The 25176-nt window shown below is 53.5% G+C and overlaps 3 protein-coding genes and 1 long non-coding RNA gene across 4 annotated transcripts in view; 2 read left to right on the top strand and 2 right to left on the bottom strand.

Annotated features, from left to right (window-relative positions):
- POLE4 (DNA polymerase epsilon 4, accessory subunit) overlaps positions 1-132 on the bottom strand; it is a 2690-nt gene extending 2558 nt beyond the window's left edge. Inside the window, exon 1 of the mRNA XM_031062209.1 lies at positions 67-132. Coding sequence (XP_030918069.1) covers positions 67-132 — 66 coding nt within the window. The remainder of the gene's footprint in view (positions 1-66) is intronic.
- Positions 133-804: 672 nt separating this feature from the next.
- PRAM1 (PML-RARA regulated adaptor molecule 1) lies at positions 805-9592 on the top strand. Its single transcript, XM_031062224.1, has 10 exons — positions 805-929; positions 3921-4599; positions 6128-6200; positions 6570-6682; positions 6983-7037; positions 7322-7415; positions 7692-7854; positions 8363-8396; positions 8973-9007; positions 9468-9592. Exons 1-10 carry the CDS (start codon positions 927-929, stop codon positions 9470-9472), a joined length of 1254 nt encoding a protein of 417 aa, XP_030918084.1. The 5' UTR covers positions 805-926; the 3' UTR covers positions 9473-9592.
- A 1008-nt stretch (positions 9593-10600) lies between these two features.
- LOC102033854 (excitatory amino acid transporter 5-like) lies at positions 10601-25169 on the top strand. The gene is made up of 11 exons (XM_005427311.1): positions 10601-10777; positions 13059-13138; positions 16325-16537; positions 17207-17249; positions 17978-18200; positions 21086-21185; positions 21395-21628; positions 23118-23312; positions 23942-24076; positions 24833-24932; positions 25032-25169. The coding sequence occupies exons 1-11, from the start codon at positions 10601-10603 to the stop codon at positions 25167-25169; spliced, it is 1638 nt and encodes a 545-aa protein (XP_005427368.1).
- On the bottom strand, positions 22028-25161 carry LOC115948602. Its single transcript, XR_004082408.1, has 2 exons — positions 23072-25161; positions 22028-22665 (listed from the first exon to the last, which is right to left on the bottom strand). It is a non-coding gene; the product is annotated as an uncharacterized LOC115948602 (long non-coding RNA).
- Positions 25170-25176: the final 7 nt, after the last annotated feature.

Here is a 25176-nt window from a genome sequence, read left to right as displayed (position 1 = left end):
GCTCCCCTCTCCATCCCCTCTCCAGCTGGTGGGATCAAGCCCTCCAATGCTCCCCAGGGCACCCACCACCCTCCACAGGACCCCCAGGACCACCTCCCTTGGCCAACGGGTGTCTGCCCCAGCCTTCCCCATGTCCTCAAACTGTGTCTTATCTTTAAACCATCTGCAGGTAGGAGCCGCCTCGGGCACTGCTGGTGGGACACTGTCCCAAAGGGCTGCAGGGACGCACAGATCCTGGCGCAGGGACACCAGCACCAACCAGCAGGCCAGAGCACCCCTGCCAGGGTGTCAGACCGTTCCTGCCTCAGAGGCAGTAAACGGTGACACTGTGATGGCCCAACACAGCACCCTGCGGTGCACAGCTTCCCCTTGCTTCCCAGAGGAATTAGGCTTTTCAGCCGAGCTCATGTCCCCCATGAAGAGCCTAATTCCAGGAAGCCACAGGCCCTCACCCAGCTTTTCTGTGCTGCCGCAGAGCTCAGCTGTGCACCCTCTGCACCTACCCACCCTGCAAGTCCTGTGCAGCTTTGAGACCTGACCTGCAGAGGAATCCTGGGCCATCATCACACAAGGACATTGCCCACCCTCCTGCTCCCATCCCCTCGCATCCTGCAGTCGGTTCCCAAAACTGGGGCTCTCCTCTTATGGCCAGCCGGACTTGGTGGGCGGCAAGTGTCAAACAGCAGCAGAGCCAAACTAGCAGTGTACCAAGAGCTGCTTCTCCTCCTCTTTCTCCTCCTCCTCGTGCGGTCTCACCACGTCTCATCAGGCAAAAGCAACTTCCTGGAATTGCATACAGCTCCTCACAGCTGTTAGGAAAGAGCTGCTGGTTTCAAGGGAGGGCACCTCAGAGAGGCTTGTCCAGAATGCTTCAGGTGGTCTTCACCAAGGAGGTGAGCACACAGGAAAGCATCCACTGATGGAAGATGGTGAGTAACAACCAGACCTGGGCTATAGTGGACATGGGGACGGGACACTGGGAGCTGTACGTCCTGGTTGGAAGGGTTTTGGGGATGTCCTTGTGAGGGGCTGGATCTGGCCAACAACCTCACTCCTCCTGAAAGGCAAAGTCCTTCTGTACATCTGAGCTGGATGGAGCTTCAAAGGTTTCTGACCAGTTTCTGGGCTCGGAGGAAGGTTTGCTGGGTGAATGTAAGCTGAATATAAACATCTGTGAAAGGAGGAGTCCACACTCCCACCGAGTCCAGGAGAGCCCCCACCAGCACAAAATGGATTGGAAAACCTGGAACTGATCACAGTAATGGCAGTGCTGTACATCCAAGGGCTCTGAGCAAGTCCCAGCTCATGGAACAGGCCCAAAAATGATCATTACAAACCACCAAATGATTCAGGTGTCAAAAATCCTAGCATGTTTGGGAGTCTAGAAAACACTGATTTTTCACTAATTTGAGTGAAAGCCCCAGTGCTGGTATACAGGAAATAACATATTCGTGCTGCTTCACCGCTGCTATACCAAGTGCTGCATTTGAGGGCTTACCAGGAAAACTGGGGTGTTTGCCTGGGGAATTTGCACTTTTGTAAGTCTGTATATATATACATTTGATCGGTTATGTCTAAAAATATTGCATCAGCTTCTCTCCATATCAGCCTTTCCCTTTTTTTATTTTTTCTCTGAAAATAAAAATTATGCACCCACAAACCCAAACTGAAATCCCAGAAGGATAAAAACTCCAAAACCAAAGTGTACAGCTCCAGCGCGGCAGCCAGCTCTGGTGCAAGGGGACACTGTGGTCTGGGACTGGGGCATGGAAGAAAGATGGGGAGGGTAAGCTGATCCCTCCCCTCTCACAAGGTCCATCTGAGAAGATTAGGAAAAATGTAGCCCCATCCCTGAGCTTTGTACCATACCTCCAACCTGGCAGTCTTTACAAGAGCCATTCACAGCCTCCTCCTGGCAGCATTTCTCTGGAGGCTCTAGAGAAAGATGAATTTTGGTTACTGAGGAAGCTAAAGGCAGCTCTGTGGTGGAGCAGATGTGTCCTGGCTGTGTGTGCACAGTGTGAACCACACAGGAAAGACACATGTCAGAGAAGTAGGGCAGTCTGCTTCCTCCTGGCCTTGTTCTGTCTGCACGCAGCCTTTGGTGGGATGAGGCCCAGCAGTGCCGTCCCTGCTTTTCCTCCAGGGAGGGATCCAATGGCCCTATGCAGTCTCCCCCACCAACTCATCCCAGAAAACAGGACCAGGGCAAGGCAGGTTGCTCCCATCTGATCCCTGGGAGTCTCTGGATCTCAGATTCTGCCCTCAGGAGCTTTGCTACTACCATCCAGTCCTGTGGTATTGTTATCATGGGGAGGGGAAGGGTTAACAGTCCCTTCTCGGGGGAGCCAGTGTCAGATTACAAGTGGGTTGTGCAGGGTCCCGCGGGGTCTAAGCCAAGGTTTGAGGGGTGTCTCCCATCTCGTGACTCACCAGAGGAGCCCCGGACACACTCCTGTGAGTGTGCAGCAAACCTTGTCGTGTTCAGCCTCGGCTGCGAATCCGGCGGTTCCATCCAGGTCCTGGTTCTTCAGCCAACATTGGAGGTCACCACTGGTAGTATTGTAGGACGCCCCTTGATTGGGTGAGGTGAGGAATGACTGGCACCTGACTCAATTGATTCAGAATGCTGAACAATTGCTTTATTTAAACTATATTACATTACATTATACTATACTATAATAAAGATAATATACTATAAAGAATATTAAAGAAAAACCCATGACTGTCTGTAGACAGTCAGGACACAGCTTTGAGCGATTGGCCAAGGAAACATAACAATCCTCAGCAGAATCAATTGACAAATCCCTTCAGGTAAACAATCTTCCTAATACATTCCACATGTGTAAAAACAACAGGAGCAGCAAGTAGAGATAAGAATTTTTGTCTCTTCTTCTCTCTGTGCTTCCCCAGGAAAAAAAAAGTGAGAGAGAGAATTATCTCTCTCTCTGTTCGGAGAATGTGAATGCCACACAGTCCCTGTGATGTGATGGTTCTTGGTAGTGGACAGATGGTGGATCAGACCAAAAAACTCCATGAAAGGTCTCCTGGATGCCCTCATGGGGTAACCACTCCCAGTTTGGTGCAGCCCCATGTTGTTTACTCAGATATATTCAGGACCTTTTTGAGCAAAGACCTCGTGTTGTGCAGAAGAGTTAGTGTGAGACCATGTTGAAGGAGTACCACATTTTGCACTGGGAATTTTGACTAATTTTCCTCCATGGTGTGCAGCAGTGCTTGCCTAACAGTCAAGCGTCCCGGCCAGCAGCCAGCACTGCCAGCAGCCTGTCGGGGCACTGTCCCACTCGCAGGAGCCTCAGCTCAAGGGACAGCGCCTAAGGAGATCCCCCACGTTACAGTGGCGAGACGTCTCCTTGGGACAGGACTAGAGTCCGCTGCGGCCAACAAGGAAAAGAAGCGACCTTTAATCTGTGGTGAAGTCCTGATTTATTGTAATCCAGTGGGGTGCAACAGAAAAAGAGCACCGAGGGGCAGGTACAGGTGAGTTTTAAGGGGTAGGGGAGGCACCTGTCCTCGGACAAATCAAATATAAGCTACAGATAACAGACATAACAGGCAAACCAATAGTAACAATGCAAAGGAGGGGCCCCAGCCTCTGAGCCACTCATCCTCTGCCCTGGGTAGAAGATTCTAGCGATAAAGGCAGGAACTGAAAGTGAGTGGCGGGGCACTGGGGAGAGGGAAACAATTAAGTACCATGGAAACCGCGGAGGGGGGCAAGGGGAACCAATTAATTACTATAGTAACCGATTAAATGACAAGTACCAAATACAGAAAAGAGCAGGAAGGAGAACCAGGACAGAACCATTAAAAGAACATAAAAAGGAGCAAACCATTGAACACTGAACACACTACAACAATGGTGTTTCAACTGGAACTGTTTTTCTTAATGGTTGCAGGTGCCTCTGGAGGGGAGAGACGCCGTGCTGAGGGACCTTCGGGCAAAGTTCCAACAGAACAGGAAAGAACCTCCCAAAGTGGGTGGCTGGCCAGAGAGTCACCCTGCAGCCTCTCATGGACCAGAGCCAGGACAGACCTCTGCCATGGCCTCCAAGGGTGATCCTTCTCAGGAGGCCCCCTGGAGCAGGAGGGACTGCAGCAGGGCCTCTCCGCCTCACAGTACAGGTCAGAGTTTGGGACAGCATTCACCTCACTCTGCCTGCGAGACCCCGGCACCAACAGTGTGTCGGAAGAAGGGGACGGCTCCAGGTGCCAACTTCCACCCAGTACCTGCAAAGCCAGGAGGAGATGTGTTGAAGAAGGTGGAAGCCAGCTCTGATCCTCCCCACAGGAAGCCAGCCCAGCAGACACGGCCACCTGCCAAAGACAAGGGGGCTCCAGTGGTTCTTGTCAAAGGTGCAGCTGCTGCAGTGCCCCTGCTCGCCGTGGGAAGCCCCCAGAGGATGGAGCACCCAGCTCTGCCCCGGAGGAAGCCTTTGCCACATGTCAGGGCACTGGGAGTGAAGCCAGGCAAGCCCCGGCGCCCTCCTGATGTGGATTTGGCAAAGTTCAGAGCAGCTGCACGTCCTGGGACATCCATCTGTCCTGCCACAGAACCACCAAGGAGTGCTCAGCTGGGTATGGCCAGGCACAGGAAAGCCCCTCAGGAAAGGGCACTGCTCATTCAGGAAAGAAAATCTCCCCAGTTAGAGCCTGCAGCTCTTGGGAGATGGAAATACTGGGAGGGCTTATGGAAAGGTGGGGGCTTTTATTACCAAAGGGGCTTTTATAGGCAATAGCACGAGGATGAGAATGAGAGAGAAGAAGGGCAGGTGAAGAAACAGTGTCCTGTCCCTGGCTGGGCACAAGTTTCCATCTCTGGAGTCTTTGTAGGAAGTAAGGTTGGAGTACGTAACATGAGAGATATTGCCAAATTGGAGTGAGCCCAAGATGGCTGGGGACTGGAGCACATAGAGAAAGAAGGGCTGAGACCCAGGCTTGTTCAGCTGGGAGGAGAGGGAAGAAGGGGAGATCTCACTGCCCACAGCTACCTAACAGGGAGAAAATGGGGCCAGACTGGGCCCAGAGGTGCCCAGGGGCAGGCCTGGGGTGATGGGCAGGAGCAGCAGGGGAGGTGCCGGTCAGACACTGCCCCAGCACGCTCACAGTGGCCTTCCAGAGCCAGGCTGCTGTGGTGGTTTCTCACAGTTGCTGTTCTGCTAATCCACAGTACAGGTGATGAAAGCTGTTTCAAATACCATTTCTTGCTCAGTTTCTCTAACCATGAGAGTAGACTTCCCTTCCTTTCCTTAAGAGAACTGAAAAATCAGGCTGGTCTATGTTATAATTAAAATGTGTTATCAGGGCTGGCCATGCTGTTATGCTGGGAGATTCTCACATGATTGGCTACAAGTATTTATTTGTCTCATGGGTACTGAGGCAAGCTGCAACATCTAGAGTCACACCTTGCCTTGATTTTACGGTTTTTGTTAATTTTTAGGGCAATCTTATGATTTTTAGGGCTAACTATCTGATTGTGTGTTACTTGGTACTGTAAGCCAGCAGAGATTTGATGTTGTAGTCAGGTCTTTGTGGCCATTTCTGGTTGGTCTGGTTGACCAGGCTCGAGACAGGGCTTGTGATACAAATAAGGGCTTGTTGGCAGGGCTGTGGTCATACTGGCAATCCTAAAAGGGGCAGCAGTATGTTCTGACTGATGATGCTTCTGAGCATATGGACATATCCGGGACTTGCCCTAGCTCTGGTACATATCTGAAATTTAGGGGTTTTCCACATTCATGATACCTGTTTTGGCTTCTTCCCCTCTCCTTCCATCATTTGTCTGGGAAGAAATATGCAAACAGGAAACATTAGAAATATGCAAACAGGAAACATTAGAAATATGCAAACAGGAAAATATGTATTCAGGGTCCTCAGTGATGAACCTGATGAGCCATGCACTGGTGTGCTGGAAGAAAATCCCTGGATGGGCTATGGAGTAAAAAACTCCTTGCTCTATCAAGATCTGTAGTGAGTTTTATCTCTCCACCTCCTCCTGCACTAAATCCAGCCCAGAGTGGCTCTGACCTCAGGGTGGCTGACGGAGCTGAGGAGAAAATATGAAATAATCCCTCCCTGCTCCCTCCTGTTCTCTTGTTTGTCACAGGTCACCTGCAACCAGGCTGTGCTGCATCAGTGCCTGCACGGTTCCCACTGCAGGATGCTCCGAGTGGCACAGGGTAAGCACTGAGGCAGCACGGCTGTTCCAGGCTGTGCCAAGCCACTGGGAAGGGCACAAGATGTGACAGCAAGAGGAAGTTTGGGGTTTCCTGCCTGCTGCTGGAGCCCAGGGTGTGGAAACAGCTCCCACAGTGTGAAGTATGGCCATCCCTTGGGGTTATGTTGCCTCACTGTGGCTGCTGCTCCCTGCTGCCTGTCCACATCCAGCTGTGTGAGGAGCTGCTGGCGCAGGGCACGGAGCTGCTGTCCAGCTCTGGCCCAGAGCCAGGGCCAGTCCATGGCCAGCCCGCCCTCCTCCTGGCAGCCCCGATTCTGCCCTCAGCCCCCACTGCAGCAGCACCTCCCAACCGTGCTCTGCCTCGCCGCAGGGATGAAGATGAGATATACGATGATGTTGAGCCTGCTGAGGTGGCCAGGAGAAGCCCAGGCCTTCTGCTGCCCTCTGTGTCCCAGCTGTCTGTGTGTCCCTGCCCCACAGGAGGTGAGTACAGCTTGGATGCTGTTTGGGGTGAGAGCTGCAGCTTTGAGAGCTGCAAGGCCCCAGTGAGCCATGGGCAGCAGCAGGGTCTGTGCTAAGCCTGCTGCTCCCCCACACAGCAGGGCAGTGGGTTCCTCTTGTAAATGGGCACAGGAAGCCCTGATCCCCCCACACTTGGGGGCAAACTCAGGATTTGGTCCCAGGAGGAGAGAGCTCTTGCTGTTCTTCGTATCCTGCTTTGGCAAGTGTTTTCACCTCACAGCAGCCTCATGGCAGCACCTCTCCCCGGGTTTGGTTTTACAGGTGGAAATGCTGGCCGAGCCTCTAACAGGGTTACCTTGCTGGCAGCTACACAGAGGTAATAGGGCTTTTTTACTCTTTCTAAGGGTCCCAAAATGGCCAGGGCTCCTTGCTGCTCTGACAAAGCTGCTGCTTTAATTGTCTCTGCTGGGCTTGCAATAGGCGGGTCTGTGGTGAAGAGCACAAGCTGCAGGCTGTACCCCTTGGCCTGAGAGTCTCCACAGCCCCAGGGCTGGTGCAGGGAAATGCAATGGGGAGCAGCCAGCAGGGAGAAGGGGATGGGAGGGAGCAGAGCATGGGGTGGGGTCATCTGAACCTTCCCATGGCTTTCAATGGCTGCAGAGCATCCCAGGTGTCTCAGAAGATGAAGACCATGACACTCAAGGCATGCAAGAAGGAAGAGAAGATGGACAGGGGGTTTCAGAAGAAATTCAAGGTGAGCAGCAGTGAGTGATCACTTTTCCCTTTGAGCTTCTTCTCCCCTTCTGGGAAGGGTGCAGTGCAATGGCAGAAAGGAACTGTTCTCCTCAGGGACCAGTGATACCCGGATCACACCCTGCCTTGTTCCCCCAGGTCACACCTGCCCCATTCCCCCAGATCAGACCAGTCCCACAGACCATTTGGCCAGAGAGGAATCTGTTCTTTTTCAAGGAGGGAGAGGGTCAGACCTGCCTGACTCAACTCCCCATGGGCACTGCTGTTTGTGTTTCAGTTCGAAGGCAGCATCAAAGTCCTGACTCAGATGATGGTCGACCCTGCAGCGACAGAGAAGAGGGGCAGAGCGCAGAACCTGCCACTGAGACCGGGAGAAATCCTTGATGTCATTCAGTTCACAAATCAGGAGCAAATCCTCTGCCGGAACAGCCAGAGGAGGTGTAAGTCTGCAGGGGGATGGGGCTCGCACACAGCAGGGAGCACAGCAGAGTTTTGGGAAGAAGCTTCTTCATGCAAACATCCCCTGACAGACGTGCTGACAGATCTCCTCCACCTGTTAGACAGACCTGACAGGTACCCTGCTATCCTGAGAAGGTTCCCACTTTTCTGTGCACAAATATCCTGCTCTTCCTTCCACTCAGCAGCAGCATTTCTGCTGTGAGCTGGGCTTGTCCTTTCCCTCTGCTAAAAGCTTTTGCAGTCCTGGAAGCCTCCAGGTGGAATGGGCTGGAGATGGCTCAGGCAGAGGGGAAGGGTTCAGGCTCTTCCCTGCCAGCTGCCACTCAGCCTGGCAGCTGGGCTGCCCAGAGCAGGATTCCTCCTTGTCCCAGCTCTTTCTGGGAATGTGAGGTGTTGCTAAACCCTGGGCAGGGGCAGGTGCTGGGGTGATTCCTGCTCATGCCCTGGTTCCCAGCACAACCTGACATGTTTTTCTTCGCTCTGTTGCAGATGGCTACGTGCCCCGGGCCGTGGTGCTGCCTCTGTGAGTACCCTTTCCCAGCCCCTTCATCTCCACTCCATCAGCTACAACAGCTGCTCCATGAGTGGCCAGTACCAAACTAGTCCTGGCTGACAACTCAAAACTACCCAGCTCAGGCTGGGACCATAAGCCTAAGACCAGCAGTTTCCCCTGGGGTGGAATCTGCCATTTCTGGTGTCAGGAGACATTCTGTCACTGGGACACTGGAAGCACTGCCCAGGCTGTGGTCCCTTGTGTGGGACCTGCCCAGACACTGCTCAGAGGCTGCTGCTGGGACAGGATGAGGGTGCAGTCCCTCTGCAGAGCTGGGTCTGCAGCTCCTGGCAGTCTGGGATGAAGCCACCATCCTGAGAGGGGCCAGAGTCACCTTAACCCGACTCCAGATGGTCCCAGCCATGCAGGGAGAGCACAGCACTGGGAGGGGGAAACAGGGCTGCAGGTGGACACCCGAGTCCACAGATGGGCCAGGAGGAGCTGAGACAGACACAACAGCAGGAGCTGACCCTTGCCTCGGGGTTGGGAGGTGGTGGAACATGGGACACCACATTGCCCACAGCACCCTGTCTATTGTCCTTGCAGGGACACTGACATCTATGATGACGTTGAGATTTATGGTAGGTGCACAGAACTGCTGCCATACCCCTTCACTGGCCACAGTTACCACCACACCAAGCACCAGGATTCCCTTCCTCCTGACCCTTTGCTGTTTTGCTGCCTTCCCTCTCTCTCTTCCCTCTGTATAATTCCTCTTCCTCTCCCTGAGGTATCCTTTACTTACTCAGGGTTCCCTAAAAGTCTTCATGTTCCTCTGTTCCCAATTATTTGGACTTCTCTGCATCCTGTTCTCAGCTTGCTCCCTCCACTTGCTGCCAGCCCCAGGACCCCTTCAATGTCCTTTGAGGTGTCTCTGATCTCCCAGACAATTCAAACTTCCCTTTCCCAAGCAGTTGCTGTCTCCTGACATGCAAACTCCATCCCTGGCTGGCTCCACAGTTGGCTCTGAAGGTGGAGCTGAATAGAGACAACTGTATTTCAGCTGTGCTCACAAGCACACACTTTCCCTAATTCTGGCAGGCTGAGCCAACCACGCTGAGGCCAAAGGCACAAGACAGCGCCACAGAGACCCCAAGGGCTGAAACACCAACAGCACCAGACACCAGGCTCCTTTTGGGAAGGAGCTCTGCTTCCTCTGAGACTGCAAAACCACCGTGTCCCTGCCAGAACAGAACAGTAGCCTGGCTGCTCAGCACGTGGGGCTGCACAGGTCCTGTCCCGTGGGGCAGGGGGCCCCAGATCCTCAAGTCACACCATCAACTGTAGCTCTGTTTTGCCTGTAAAATATAGCCATGGTTCAAGTGGGTTTTATGGCCCTTTTTTGGAGGGGGGGATGAGGTGGGGAGAGAGGGGTAAAATCAGGCCCATAAAGGTTTTAATATTTTCCCATTTCCAGAGCATCTTCAGCCTGGGCCCCACCTGCCCTTTTGTTCTGCACCACACTCTGGCCCCAGTGCCACTCGTGGCCTGAACCAGAGGCAAACTGGACAGAGAAATACTCTAAAATATCATGAATTATGGAACAGGTGCTCCAGCAGCATCTCATGGCCATGGGGCCGCTTCCCTGGAGAGCTGGCAGGAGGCTGGATCCGTTGGGGCAGATATTTGTGTGGGAATGTTCAGCATCACCTGTTGGTGCCTTGGGCTGTGTCTGCAGATGCCATGGGAGGTTCTCTCATTCACTGAGAAAGTTTCCCTTTGCTGACCCTGCCCTCATGAAGCCCTCACAGATGGAGGCAGGATTGGGGTGCACTCACAGCCAGTGGGGAGCACAAATCTAGTGCAGGACCCAGATCTGGTGGCAGGATCCACCTTTTGGTGGATCATTTTGGATCAGGAACGGTGAGAAGTCCTGGGGCTGAGTCCCTGCTCTCAGTCTGCACACTGGCCCCATCCCAGGGGCTGGAGGGTTAAACTGGGAGGGTTCAGCACCTCACGGCGGGATGCCAAGTCCAGATTAACCAGTTGAAGACGTCACTTTCCATTATGGGAAAGGCTCCCAAATATCCCTGAAGCTTTTGGTTCTGGGGATTAGCCAGCAGCGCACTCAGCTCCGGGCACAGAGCAGGGCTCCATTGGCACTGCGGGGCCGTGGCCATGAGCGGGGCTGGGAGCTGCTCCCCGGGGCAGCATCTGGGCAGCTGAGGGTGACCATGTGGGAGTGGGTCAGAAGAGCTGTGCTGCACTCGCTGTCCACGGCCCTCCTGCGCCTCTGGAAGTGGCTCCGGGCTTTCTGGTACAAAAATGGCCTCTTGACTCTCTCCATGCTGTCGGTTGTCACTGGATGCCTCCTGGGGTTCCTGCTGCGGGCGCTGGAGCTGACAGACCTGGTGAGCCTGGCTGGAATGGTGATGGGAGTGAGGGGGATGGAGTGGGGCAGGGGGAAAGCCCTGGTGCCAGGAAGGGTCACAGATGGGCACAGCCCCAAAAGCAAGGGCACCTGCCCAAGAAAACCACCTCAAGGCAGGTTTCTGCCCATGGCTTTTTTCTCTTTTCTCTTTTCTTTCCTTTTTTTTTTCCAAGAAGGTGCCAACAAATGCCCAAGCTATAGGACAAATCCTGCCTCCCTCCAATGAGAGCGGGGAGCTCTGGGATGGACTTCATGGGGCTGCAGGAGCTCGAGGCGGGATGAGGATGGGAAAGGGGGGAATGTTTACTCAGGGGCTAGATGCTCAGTAAACAGGCTCCCTCCAACACCACCAGCAGCACTGGGATCTGAGGGATGGGGTCCAGGCGATGGGGTTTGAGGGATGGGGTCCAGGGGATGAGGTTTGAGGGATGGGGTCCTCCCATTACTCTCCCCAGCTGTGTGCAATCAAAGCACATTTCCATGATCTGGAGAGGACCCAGCAAATAAATAGAGGGCTGGTGGGGAGCCTGGAGGGCTTTGAGGAGTCACCTTGCTTTGTGGAGCCTTGGAGACAAATTCATTGGAGAAAACGCATGAGAAAGGCACATTTGGCTCAGCCCCTTCCAGGAGCATTGCGCTGCGAACGGCTCCGAGCTGAGAGCTCTGCCCTGGGGCAGCTGGGCCACGGCTCAGCCCTGATCCTGGGCCAGGCTGCTGAGCCCAGGAGGGGGAACGCCGCTCCGGGAGAGCGCAGCTGATGCTGGAACATCCCTGTGTTGCCCACTAGGATTTAGCAAAGTCTTGTCATTTCAATTAGGCCCTTCAGCATCAGCGCAGCAGGGATGATCTCGTTACTTAATTGAAGCTGGGTGTAATCTCCCTGCTTCCCAGTGCACACACCCGTGCTGGGCATGAGGCTGGCAGAGTCTTGGGGCTCCAGCCCCTCGTCCTGCCATGCATCAAGTTTATCCATCCTCTGCTCCAACCCACCCTGCCCTGTTGCCACAGCTCTGCTGTGGGCCCGGCAGCCACTGCAGACTGTCCCCAGTAAAGACTTTTGTCACAAAATCTGGAGGAGAGCTGGAGAGGTGGCCAGTCCCTGCTTTCCTCCCTGCCATGGGGAAGTGTCACAAAGCTGGGAGACCCCCTGGCAAAGAGGTGCTGTTCAGATCTGGCATTACCCCTTGCACTCAGCTGGTCCCATCACAGCTCTGCTCTGCCGGAGCTCCCTGGGGGCATCAGCCACGTCCAGGTCACACACTGGGACAGTGCTGGGACAGCACAGGGGAGCAACTGAACAGCTGCCTTGGGACCCCTCAAAGCCCCAGCATGAAGTGGTGGCTACTTTGTAGTAACCAAAACTACCTTCTTGTCTTGGGGCCAACTCAGATCCCTCCCTGACACCTCTACAGTGGCACAGCAAAATAGGGGGATCAGAGATGGAAGGATGATGGATGGATGGATGGATGGATGGATGGATGGATGCATGCATGCATGCATGCATGCATGCATGGATGGAGGAATGGATGCATGATAGATGAATGTGGGGATGGAGGGATGGATGGATGGATGGATGGATGGAGAGATGGATGGAGAGATGGATGGTGGGTAGAGATAGGGATAGAGAGAAGGAGGGATGCTGGCCAGGCTGCTGGTCCCACAGACCCCTCACTCTCCCCTTGATCATGGCTGTGGGATCCAGACTTTGGGGGATGTCTCTGCAGCCCTTCCCCATGTCCCTGTGAGGGGTGTAGGGGGTGGAGAGATGCCATGGCACCAAAGGTGTCCCATGGATGGGCCAGACACCTGGGCTCTCCCTGAGTTCATCTTTTCCACCTGCAGCCATGAGATAAATCCCACCTTTTGTTGTTGCCAACAGCTTTGGGGCACTTTTGCCCCAAATCAGATGCAGCCAAGCCTCTGCTCTCTAATGAGTGCAATGACTTTTGGGAGGAGCCAGTGGTGGGGGCATGGGGACCATTCCCTAGAAGGCTACAGAATCAAGAATGGTTTTGGGAGGGGACCAACCCCTACATGCTCCTCCCTTGTTTATAGCCAAGTTTGCCCTGTGGCCAGTATTCCCCATCCCTGAGCCAACTCCCAGTAAGGGACAGCAGAGGAATGGCCTCATGGAGAGCCTCAAGGAGGGGCTGCCAGTTCAGAACCAAGCTCAGAGCTGGGTCTAGTTGGGAAAAAAAGGCAAATTGATCAAGTTTGAGCCTGAAATAATTTGCCTGACACATGCTCTGCTCTATGTGCAGGAGAAGCAGTATTTTTCCTTTCCTGGAGAGCTCCTCATGAGGATGCTGAAGATGCTGATCCTGCCCTTGATCACCTCCAGGTAAGACATGATCTTCTGCTCTAAAGCACCATTTTCCATCACCCTGCAACCCCCTGGTGAGGAGATTACTCGAAAACTGAATGGGGTGAGAATAATCCTGGCTCCAGGCAGCTGGCAGTCAAGCAGATGGCTTGGTGTCCATCAAACCCCATGATTTCCCAGCAGCAGTCTGGGAGAAATCCTCATCTGGATTTGGTAGGCACTTGCACCCATCTCAGACACCTGCACTGGGTGGGGTGTTTCCCTTCTTTTGGGCAGCTGGTGATGCCAGGACCATCTGTGGGCAGTTGTGATGGGCTGTTTAACCTCAAAGCAGATTCTCTTAGAGAGATTTGAGAAAGTTTGGGTAAAAAAGTCATAAGTATTCCCCAGTGCTGTGTCTGTGTTTGAAAATTCCCATTTTATTGGCTCATACAGACCTAGAAATAAGGAACAGAGTCAGCAGTCCTACTGGGGTCTAAGCAAGGTCTTGAAAACCTTGCATGGATTAACACATTGCAAACAATATGTTGGCATGTGCTCATCAGACACACACAAATGATCAAGTCCTCGTTCCCTGGAGGATGGGTCTTTTCTCTATTTTTTGTCAGAGTTTGCTTGCTGTCCCATTTGCCTCTGGTTCATTTCTGAGAACAGAGTGGTCTCTATCCTGGCCACACTTGGCCTGTTCAGTACCAGCCCTTGTAGAGAGGTCTGTGCCTCACATCCCTCCCTGAGGTGCCTGGGGTTTCCCTTTGCTCTCAGCCCTCCCTGCAGCTCAGTTGCTGAGTGCTCTCCTCTGATCACTGCTGTCTGTGGGTGCAGGGTCTGCAGAGGCCTCCTGGGAGTTTTCTTTCACGTTGGATTGAACCAGGGATTTTTCTATAATTACTGAATGATGGTGAAGTCATAATTCAGCCTCCTGCTGGGTTCGGGTTTGCCCCGAGCAGGCTGCACGAGGTCCAGATAGCTCAGTCCTTCAGGGACAGACTGCCCGCATTCCCAAGCAGCTCTCAGCTGCTGGCAACCATAGCGAGCTTAAGGGATATCAGCTCTTTAGTGATTATCTGGTCTTTGTGATTCCAGCTCTTTGTGATTCCAGTTCTTAGCTTGCTCAGTGCCGCAGGCAGACACAGGGCGAGAGAGGAGAAGGCTGTTCTGATGTTCCACAGAGATGTCTTTACTGGGTGTTCTGTGAAGGGTTTCAGTGACAGCTCTTCCACAGAACCAGGCTAAAACAGCCCATTATATAGGGTATAGGGGGACCAGAAATTGTCCAGTAGCAGGGGTTAAGGGGAAGTGACCTATAGGGTTACAGAGACATAAACAGAGGTCCAAAAGGCAGAAGAGAGGGGCCTCTTGCTATTCACCATGACTTGGTATTTCCAATCTTTAGGCCTCTGCTCTCCACGGGGCCTTTGCAGTCCCTGTGCCTGCTACAAAGTGGTGTCTTCCCTGTACACACCATCCCAGAGGGGACTTGGTATGCTCTGGGGATGGAGCTCTGGAGATCCCCAAGCCCTAAGCTGGAAAGCACCACCTATGCCAGGGTTACATTTCTGGACTTGAGTTTCCAAGGCCCTTCTTCTCCTGGATGTGTGGCTGCTGAATGGGATCCATGGGCTGACCACCACCTCAGCCACCCTGTGTGTCCCCAGGCTTGGCACTGACCCTTGCAGCCTTCGATCATGTCCTGCCTCAGGGTCGGGGCTTGGCTGGGCTCTGCAGGGGCTCAGTGTGGGTCTGTGTATGGGGGGCACACTGCAGCCCCCAAACACTCACATTGCATAGAATTCTGGAATATCCTGAGCTGGAAGGAACCCTCAGGGATCATCAGCTCAGCCCCTGTCCCTGCACAGCCACCCCAAGAACGCCACCCTGAGCACCCCTGGGAGCTCCTGGAGCTCTGGCAGCCTTGGCACCATTCCCTGGGGAGCCTGGGCAGTGCCCAGCAGCCTCGGGGGGCAGAACCTTGCCCTGAGCTCCATGCCAAGGCCTGGCCCAGCTCCAGCCCTTGCTGGGCTCCTGTCCCTGTCCCAGAGCAGAGCTCAGCCCCTGCCCCTGTGCCTGCCCTGGGGAGGAGCTGCAGCCCCCGAGGAGCCTCCCCTCAGTCTCCTGGGCTGCAGCTGAACCAGCCAAGTGCCCTCAGCTGCTCCTCAGCCCCTTCCCCAGCTCCTGTCCCTCCTTTGGGCACTCTCAACAGCTTTGGGTCCTTCTGATCCTGTGGTGCCCAAAGTGCCCCCAGCACTGGAGGTGAGGCTGCCCCAGGGCAGAGCAGAGTGGGACAAACCCTCCCTGGGCCTGGTGCCCCCCAGCACAGGGGGGCCCTTGGGGCTGCCAGGACACAGCAGTGACTCAGATCCAACTTGCCACTGACCAGCACCCCCAGGGCCCTTCCCGTGGCGCTGCTCTCCAGCCTCTCATTCCCAGTCTGTCCCTGCACCCAGGGCTGCCCCATCCCAGGGCAGGATCCAACACTTGCCCTGTTAAACACCACACGGCTGGGGATTTCCCAGTCCTCACATTTGTCAGGGTCTCTCTGTGTGGCCTCTCTGCCCTTGAGAATGTCAGCAGTTCCTCCCAAGTGAGCCTCAGCAAACCCAGTCCTGCCCCCACCTTGTCCCCACCACCAGCACTGCTCTCCCTGCTGGGGCAGCCTGTAATGCCCTCTCTATTTTTAGCCCAGTTTTGCTGAGAAGTAGCTTATGGGTTACTTCTTAGGAAAGCTTATGTGTGCATGAAATCTGAACCTGCAGGTCTCTCCTGGGGGCATGGGGTCCATCCCCAGCAGGATTTTATGAACCTTGCTGGTACCTTCCTTTGCTCCTCACAATGACACACAGCAGTGGCATGAGGCAATGGAGATATAACAGCATCTCATGAAAAAGGAGCAACATCAGAACAACTTAGAACAACTAAGAAAATAAACTTCTTAACCCTCACAGAAAACAGAAAACACAGCCAGATCTTGAGAAGAGGTTTGGCGGTGTCTCCTGCCCTTCACAGCTCAGCTTGGGTTGTCACAAGCTCATCCTGGGTGTGAGATCCTGTGGGTACTGGCGCAGGAATGTGCAAGAGCTCAGTGATGCCCTTAGGCTTTGGTTTAAAAAACCTACAGAAACCCCTCCCACCTTGGAGATTTTGCCCATCAGGTGCATCTTGTGCAGTTTGGGGAGCAGACAGTGACCACTCTGTTCTGTGCTGCAGCCTCATGTCTGGGCTGGCCACCATGGACTCCAAGGCCTGCGGGAAGATGGGGGTGATCACCATCACCTACTACCTTTGGACAACCTTCATGGCAGTGACCGTGGGGATCATCCTCGTGGTCAGCATCCATCCTGGTGCAGCTGCCCAGAAGGACAACTACTCTGTGGGGAAAGTGGTGCTCAGCTCCGCCGACGCGTTACTGGATTTAATCAGGTGTGTCACAGGAATTCAGCAGAGCCAAGGCTGTGATAACAAAATCTCCCCAGAACGTTCTGAGTTCCCAGAAGACCCTGAGATCTCAAGGGGAACAGGAGAACCGCTGGCCAGGTGCTGGTACCTTCAAGGCCAGCAACACAGGGTTCATTTCACCCCACCCCTCCCCTCTGGCCACTCTGGCACTGCCACTGCTCTCCCAAAGCCATCAGCAAAGAGATGCCCTGCAGCAGAGGTCAGGCAGAGTTGTGTTCCCAGCAAGGTTTGGATTCTCCTCTGCAGCCCCAGCTGGGACATGCCAAGCCCAGAGCTCGGTTAAGGCAGTGGATGGGGTTACCTGGGGAGGCGTTGCAGCAAATGCCCAGGGGCTGGGGGAGAATCTCCATTTCTGGAGGTACTGGATGGACTGGACCAGGCTCTGAGCAGGGGGCTGCAGATGGCAGATGTCCATCCCAGGCTCAGGCTCTCCACCAAACCCATTTCCTCATGGTTCTCAGTCCTGCTATGCGTTCACCTTCCAGCCTTTCTTTGCTCTCAGCTTGCACAACTGTCATAAGCTGTGGTTGGCTTTCATGTCCTCATCTGGACATTGTGCCCACCAGATGTGCTTCTCAGGACGCTCCCTGTGCTCTCATAACACTTTAACCCTGTGTAATTGGTCTCTTACAGAAACATGTTTCCTTCTAACCTGGTTGAAGCCTCGTTCCAGCAGGTGAGTTGCCCTGACCCCTCTGGTGCTCAGCTCCACATGGGGCTGCCTCTCTGCCCACCCACAGCCTGGACAGGAGCTCCTTCCCCTCCCTGAACTTCCCCTTCCCTTCCTCTGCATCCCCCCACACTCACCCAGGGTGGGCACCAGAAGGTGGGAGGGTGCCAGGGGGGGCACAAGCTCACAGGGACCCTGAGCCTGCCCTCTGCCTGCCAGGCTCTCCAAGGAAGCAGCACAAACCCCTCAGACCCTGCTCCTGTGCAGGGGAGGGGTGGCCATGGGGTGGGCACAGCTCCACGGGGGGACCCAGAGAAGGGACCCAGAGAAGGGACACAAAGAAGAGATGCCTGAGGGAAGGTAGAGTGGTCAAAGGGGACAGCTGGAGTGGCCAGGTAGGCTGGAGGGACAGGGAAAACAAACTCCTGGCATTGGGAAAGCATCGGTAAAGCTCCCAGGAGGAGGGATGGAGGGACAGAGGGACCCCAGCGCTGTGCTGGCATCACCAACACCACGAGTCTGCTCTGCAGCCTTAGCTGAGGATGGTCTGCAGCCAACAGCCACAGCTCCCCCTGCCCGACTCTCACTCCTTGTTTCCACCAGCCTTCCACTGCCTGGAAACCAAACCTTGACCTCCAGGAGCAGCAGCCTAGGGCTGGCTTGGCCTCGGTGCTGAGAGCAGGACAGAGCTCATGCCAGCACACACTGACCTCCCTCCTTTGCTTCTCTTCCAGTACCGAACTGTTCTTGTCCCGGTGGTGAAATCTCCTGGTTTTCCAAAGATCCCAGGAAAACCTGTTAATTTTATTTACTTTGCACCTGATGACAAAAACCCTGAAATCCACCGGCCTGTGTTCCTTGAGCTGACACCATCACCCGAGATGACCTACAGGACCCTGGCTGGGACCAGCAATGAGATGAATGTCCTGGGCATTGTCATCTTCTCAGCAACCATAGGTACCTGCTCCTCCACAGCCAGGGCAGCCCAGGGTGCCACTGCTGCATCACCACGGTTTACAGAGCAAAAGATGTGGGACAAGGTTCTTTTAGTTTCAACTGCCCCAGCCCCTGGGAACTGGGCCCAGCACAGAGCTCGTACCAAGGCCCAGCCAGCAGCACCTGTGCTGGAGCTCACTGAGCTGGAGGCATGGCCAAGGCTGGTTTTACCCCGTACTTCCCTCACAGCCCACGTGCCGGTCCTGAGGGTTTTCAAACCATCACATCAGCTGGGGATTCCTTTTAATGAAGTCTGAAGCGAGGTGTAATTTTGCAGAGGCTGCCTGGGACACAGCTCACCACAAAGCCCCAAACTCTTCATGCTGAGTGTTCAGCCCCTGAGCAGGCAGGATGTCACAGCAGGGTCAGACTTGGGGCTGTTATGAGGATTCCCAACAGGACTTTCTGAAGGGGGTAGGGCAGCACCCCTTGCACTGAACAGCTTGCAGTCCTGTGTGGAAAAGGTGCTTGGCAGCAATTTTGGGAAGGAAGAAGGAGCAGGGGTTGTGGAGACACACGTGCAAGAGAGGAGGTTTAAGGGGGAGAAAGTCATTGAAAGGAGGAACTTGAAGCTGCCTCAAAGCGTAAGAGGACACAGGGGCAAGGCTGAGGGAGAAAGGGAGGAAGGAGGGATCAGAAAGGAAAAAGAGTAGGAGGCAGTGAGATGAGCATGGTGGTAGGATTATGTGTAGATTAAGAGGTGAGGGCAAGGAGCTTGAACTTTGTGTATAAGGAACCAAAAAGCCAATTAGAGGATTTGAGGTGTGGAGGCAGCACAGCCAGCACAGCACTGGAGTGTGATGGACTGCAGTCAGAGCCTCAGGGAGCAGCCAGCTCCAAATGTGAGACCTCAGAGGAGGCGGCCACAGTGAGACTGGGCAGAGCCAGAGCCACTGACAGATCCCTACAGCCAGAAGGTGTCTCTGGCAACCTCCTGTCCCAGCAACCAACAGCCTTTGCACACCTTGGACACCCAGGAAAGCTGCTGAGCTCCTGCCCACAGGACACGTGTCCCCTCCAGCCCTGCCAAACCTGCAAGGAGAAGCTGCTTTTCTCTTCTAAGATGACACTCCACGACCCCTCCAGCGTGGGAGTGGGATCAGCCAGAGTTAGGAGGCAGTGGGAGATCACCTGAGCCAGCCTCAGCCACCACCTGCACTTCCCATGTTTTGCCCAGGATTAGAGCTCCACAAAGCCACAGACTGGCACAGCATCACCTGCACCAGGCACAGGCAGCTTGATAAAGGCCATTCATACACCCACAGGGGGCTTTCCTTATGAGGAGAGGCTGAACTGAGTTTGCCTGGCAGAGAACAGGAGAGGGACAGGCAGGGCATCACAACCCCATGCCTTGGGAAACAGGGATCACCTGCATGCAGCAAGGTGGGGGCAGCTGGAAGGTGGTTGAGGAGAAAGCAAAGTGTATTTGTGTCCAACACCAAAACCAGGCAGCTTGTGGGGCTGAGACCAAGGCATCCATGCAGCACCCACCAGGTACCCAGAGTGACTTTGCTATGAGGGGTGACCACACACAGCTCTGACAGTTCTTCACTGGCACTGAGGGCCTCTCTGTTGCTTTTGAAATCCATGAGGGGGCAGAGCTTTCAAGATCCTGATCTGTTTACTTGGGCCATGTCTCCCAAATCAGCTCTGTAGGACCTGAAGAGAAATTACTTTCTTCCAAAGCAGCTGTTGTGGCTACCAAATACTGGATTTGTCCACAGCGCTGAGATTTAAACATGCCAAGCCTTGTCTCATTTCTGGCAAATGCAACCCTGCCTCATCTTTCTTTTGAGCAAGGCAAGAGAACCAACCAACCAAGGGCTTCTTGGAGTCCTCAACCCTGAAGACTGAGGAGGGATAAACAGGACAAGATCCTGTCTATATTCTTGTTTTCCAGATAAAACAGACAACTGCACAGCGCTTCAAAATTAATTTTAGCCAACACAGAAAGAAGGACTTGCACCAAGCTGGAAACAAGATGGGCAAATGCTCAAAGGTTCCTTTTCCCTCTGCTTGATGGGTTCCTGGAAAGCCTCCCAGCCAGTGAAAGCAATGGGGTTTAGCACTGGCAGGCAGGACAGCACCATATCCCTTCCAACCATTCAAACCCTAGCCTGTATTTCTGCTCTAGTATTCCTTCAACAGAAAATTAGACTGGATTAGGTTAATGCAACATCAAAGGAAAAAAAAAACAGATTTAGGAGAGAAGGCTTAATGCCTGTATCTAAGCAACTCACTCAGATCCTTCCTGACCACGTGTGTTGTCACCACCATGGCACAGCCTGTGAGCCACCAACAACCAACAGCCCAGCCCAGGAGGGAACCAGGCACGGGGCCTGAGCACTGCTCAGTCCCTGTGGCAGCTGGGGCCCCTTTCACTCCACAGCAGGGCAGGGATGCAGCACAGCATCACATCCTCAGCTACAGAGAGCCCTACCACACCTTATCCTTCAAAGAATTCCATTTTATTTCCAGAGGTCATTATTCTTGTACTACCAAATAGCAATCCAGATATCCACCTAATCCAGCTAATCCACAGTTTATCTGCCCCAGGAAATTACTCTTCCAGCATTGAGCAGCAGTGAAGTTTATCTGTTTTCTGTGCAAGGAAGAGTCCAAATCCTGGATTTGGGTCTGGTGGGGCATTGTGAGAAAAGGCCAGATACTTGTGTTTGCTTGGGACAGAGAATGGCTCTGACTTGTAAGAGCACACGGCAACAGGACTAAATCAGGTTTAAATGGTGACCCCCATTCTGTGGCCACCAGACCCTCAAGACACTTGGCCTGTCAGGTGCTGCTCCGTGCTGCTCCCAAGTAAAATAACCTGCTGTGCTTGCTTGCAGGACTTCTCCTGGGGAAAATGGGCGAGCGAGGAGCCCCCCTGGTAAACGTGTGCCAGTGTCTGAATGAAGCAGTTATGAAAATTGTCTCGATGGCTGTTTGGTAAATCTGGTTTTGATTGATTCATTGACTGATTGATTTTTTTCCTTCTATCTAATGGCAGTGCCAGTCACACGTCTGCAAGTGTCTGTTGTGAGCACTGAATTTGTTTTTGTACAACTGTACTGCACAGTACTAAACACTGCCTTGTCTGTCTGCAGTGCTACAGTGATTGCTGCATTCTTATATTTTTTTATGCTTCTTCTTTGCAGGTACTTCCCCTTTGGCATTGTATTTCTCATAGCTGGAAAGATCTTGGAGATGGAAGATCCATCGGTTATTGGACAGAAGCTGGGCCTGTATGTCATTACAGTAGTGTCAGGGCTTGCCGTGCATGGAATCATCCTCTTACCTCTGCTGTTTGTGCTCATCACCAAGAAAAACCCCTTTGCTTTCATTCAGGGGATACTGCAAGCCTTGCTGATCGCCTTAGCTACATCCTCCAGGTAGGAAAACGTGGCTGGAACCTGTGGATACTGCAGAGCAGGGATGTGGTTTAGCCAGGGAGACATGGCTGTGCCTGGCCAGGTGAGCTCTGGGGGGACAGGTGGAACTCAAAAGAAAATGATGCTCCAGCACTTTGAAATGGGAATGCTCCTGCTTTTAGGAGGAAGCAGATGCTTGGCCCTGCCCTGGGCAGCCAACCTGGGCAGCTCCTGGTGCTCTTCCACTCACCCTCTCCCAGGGTTTTCCCAGGGCAAACCAGCAATGGTTTTGTGTGGGTGTGTGCACACTCCATTCCATCGCTGCAGTTTTCTTCCCATTAATTCAAACTAGGACTGTTGTAGGTGCTTTATAAACTGCATGGGGTTATGATCCTGGAGTTTAATTGAAAACACCAAAAGCTCTTCTGAACACTTTACTGACAATCTAAAATGAACTACAGTGTATCCCAAGTTCATCCACAGAGAAATCTTGCCTACTCCGAATTTTAGATTATATTTACCTATTCTATTTTCATTGAAATACATTCCTTATAACAATGAAAAAAAATTCACACTATAAATTAGCATCCTTTCCAGGTGACACAAATTCAAACATTTTCCTGGAGCACATCTGACCAGGCAAAGGGTTTTTCTGGCCTCTCTGTTGCTTCTCCATGTAATCCCAATAAAACCACGTGGACTGTGCCTCCCTTCCCCAATGCCCACTGCTGCAACTGTTGCTTCTGCAACTCTTAATACCTGGTCTCATCCTGAACCTTGGTCTCCATCTCTGTCTCCATCAGGCTTCTCCTCCCTCTGCTCTGCAGCCAGCTAAGGGAGGGAGAACTGTCACAGAGAGAACACCCTGCTCCGTGTCCCAGCCCCATGGTCTGTGGGCTGGGGCCATTGCTCGGCACCCACAGCCCTTCCCAAATGCAGTCCCCCCCTCCCAGAGTCTGTTGCAATCCCATGGACTTCTTTTCTGTGGTTTCCTTTCTTCAACCTGTTCCTCCTCCATTCCTCATCCCAGTTCCTGTGGGACAGTTGACATCTTCATGCTAGACAGAAACAAGAGAGAGAGGTCAGGGTTGCAGAAGCTGAGGCAGGCACCCCTCATGGAGGAGACAGGTGAGGATGATGGGGGTCTGGCTGGACCCCAACCCAGCCAGTGCTGGCACACACTGTCTCACACTCCAGGAGGTGCTGCAGGATTAACGTGGGCACCAGGGATGGTCAAGAGAGCTGCAGCCATGGCACACCGGTGGTTAAAGTGGTGCCTTCAGCCACTGAAATGACATTCTGACATTTTCTCTCTCAGCCTGCAGCTCACTTTGCTGATAACGTCTATTCCCCAGGTGGTGAGAGCTGAAGAGATTTTCATTGCTACAGCAATTTGTGCGACATTGTGGCATCCACCCCCAGGAGGGCTGGTATTTCTGTCCCATCACACTGACTCCAACTTACAGAGCTCAATACAAACAGCAATTCCTGCTCATTTCTTGTCCTGCAGCTCAGCCACCCTGCCCATCACCCTCAAGTGTCTCCTGGAGAACAACGGCATCGACAGACGCGTGGCGCGCTTCGTGCTCCCCGTGGGGGCCACCATCAACATGGACGGCACCGCGCTCTACGAGGCCGTCGCTGCCATCTTCATCGCCCAGGTCAACGAGTATGAACTGGACCTGGGACAAATTATAACTATCAGGTACAAGTTTCTCTGCAGCAGCCACATTATTTCTCTCTATTCCTATTTATGGACATTAGGACAACCTCTTGCATTTTTCGTGTTTGCAGAGATCTTGTTAATGCAGATTGATCTTTGCTGGGAAGTGGAGCAGCAGGGGGGGAGCAGCATGTCCCAGTCCCTGTGCTGTGCACCAGGGAAAGCTGGGCTGGCTCTGCACCCCCAAAAGTGCTGCAAGTCAAGGACTTTGCCTGTAGGGCAAAGCCTAGGTGCACAGAAATGTGGCTGGAGCAGGTCAGCACTGCAGGGCTGAGCACAGAAGCATTTGTACAGGTGTATATACTCCCTTTCAGGAGTGGGATATTCTCATTTTATAAGCAGGGACATAAAGCATGTAACTAAATAATAATTAAGTACGTTTGCAAATATTTAGTAATTTTAATGAGGGAGTCCCTACCCTGAAGGCAGGGGAGAGCACAGAGCCAGGGCACCTGCTGCCAGCCCCTGCTGTGCACAGGGGAATTAGTGATAGCACCTGGCAGCAGGAAGGTGGAGGAAGTCAGATCCAATCCAGTCCTTCCACACAGCAAGAACTTACTCTGCCATGCAAACATGCCAGTCTGAGCTGCACAGCCACCTTCTCGTTGCAGCATCACGGCCTCAGCAGCCAGCATTGGGGCCGCTGGGATCCCACAGTCTGGGCTCGTCACCATGGTCATCGTGCTCACCTCCGTGGGGCTGCCCACCGAGGACATCACCCTCATCATCGCCGTCGACTGGGCTCTGTAAGTGCTCTCCAGGCCACTGCTGTGGGCAGTGCCCTGTGTCAATTCATGGTGCTGTATCTTCATCTTGATGGATGAAACCAGACTGCTCTCAAGACACAAACTGGTGCTGGATTACACTTGTCACAGACAAATAAACTCACAGCTTGTGAAATGTGCCATTCTAAAGTACTCAGATAAAAACAAAGTGAGTCATTAGGTGAGAAACCACAGAGCAGATGCTGAGTTAGGGAAGTGACATGTGGGTGGCTGGTTTGTACTTTCCAGCCCCCCAGGGAAAAGAGGGAACAGTGCCAAGTACCAAGGCTGCTTTTCTCTTTCCCCCAACAAAGGAAGGTTAACACACCACCAGTTCAACCCTTCAGCACCACAGGGTACCCAGCACTGCTGGCACCTTCTACTAATGTGAGAGGTGCCTGGGTAGACAAGAGAGGAAGAGTAGCTGGATCTACAGGATTTCTCCTCAAGAGGCATCTCAAGGAGTTTATGACTTGCTGAGGCAGCTCTCCCTGCACTTAGCACAACAATGCCTGTCCCAGTTTGGGAGGTGGCACTGGCAGGTCCCTGCCATGCTCACACAGACAGGGTCACGCAGATGCTGCCCCAGCACAGGGCTCACATCTCCAAAACCAACACAGCATTTGGTAACACCAGTGGGAGGGAATTCAGGATGGGGGCAGACATGTCCCAAAGCCATCAGCACCCCAGGCACCCTGGCTGTGGCCACCCCCTGCATCCTGGCGCTGTCTCCCGCAGGGACCGGCTGCGCACGATGACCAACGTGCTCGGGGACGCGCTGGCTGCCGGCATCATAGCGCACGTCTGCCAGAAGGACTTTGCCCCAAAGTCCCCCCCGGTACGTGTGCCATGGAGGGAGGGCGGGGGGGTGTGGGACAGGACAGGCACGAGGCACCTGCTCGCTCCAGGAATTAAAACTGTGCTCTGATTTTTGCAGCAAAACCCAATGAGCAACACAGACAAGTTTCTTTCTGCAGAGACCTCACACCTGCATCCCAAAGACAAGGGGATTGAAATGACTGAGGAAATCCTGTTGGATCAGACGGGAGTTCACTACAACATCTGCCAGGTGTAGATAACAG

The sequence above is a fragment of the Geospiza fortis genome, unplaced genomic scaffold (genome assembly GCF_000277835.1).
Source record: "Geospiza fortis unplaced genomic scaffold, GeoFor_1.0 scaffold254, whole genome shotgun sequence".
NCBI classification, from domain to species: domain Eukaryota; kingdom Metazoa; phylum Chordata; class Aves; order Passeriformes; family Thraupidae; genus Geospiza; species Geospiza fortis.
Note: the sequence above shows the minus strand (reverse complement) of the source record. Positions and strands in the feature narration are given on the sequence as shown.

Excerpts from the sequence above, each read along its gene's own strand:
- PRAM1 (XM_031062224.1), top strand. Across the intron at positions 6,201-6,569 it reads GATGCTCCGAGTGGCACAGG|GGATGAAGATGAGATATACG; the intron begins GTAAGCACTGAG and ends GCCTCGCCGCAG. Across the intron at positions 7,038-7,321 it reads TTGCTGGCAGCTACACAGAG|AGCATCCCAGGTGTCTCAGA; the intron begins GTAATAGGGCTT and ends CAATGGCTGCAG.
- LOC102033854 (XM_005427311.1), top strand. The coding sequence starts at position 10,601 with ATGTGGGAGTGGGTCAGAAGAGCTGTGCTGCACTCGCTGTCCACGGCC. Across the intron at positions 23,313-23,941 it reads GGACAAATTATAACTATCAG|CATCACGGCCTCAGCAGCCA; the intron begins GTACAAGTTTCT and ends TTCTCGTTGCAG. Across the intron at positions 24,077-24,832 it reads ATCGCCGTCGACTGGGCTCT|GGACCGGCTGCGCACGATGA; the intron begins GTAAGTGCTCTC and ends TGTCTCCCGCAG.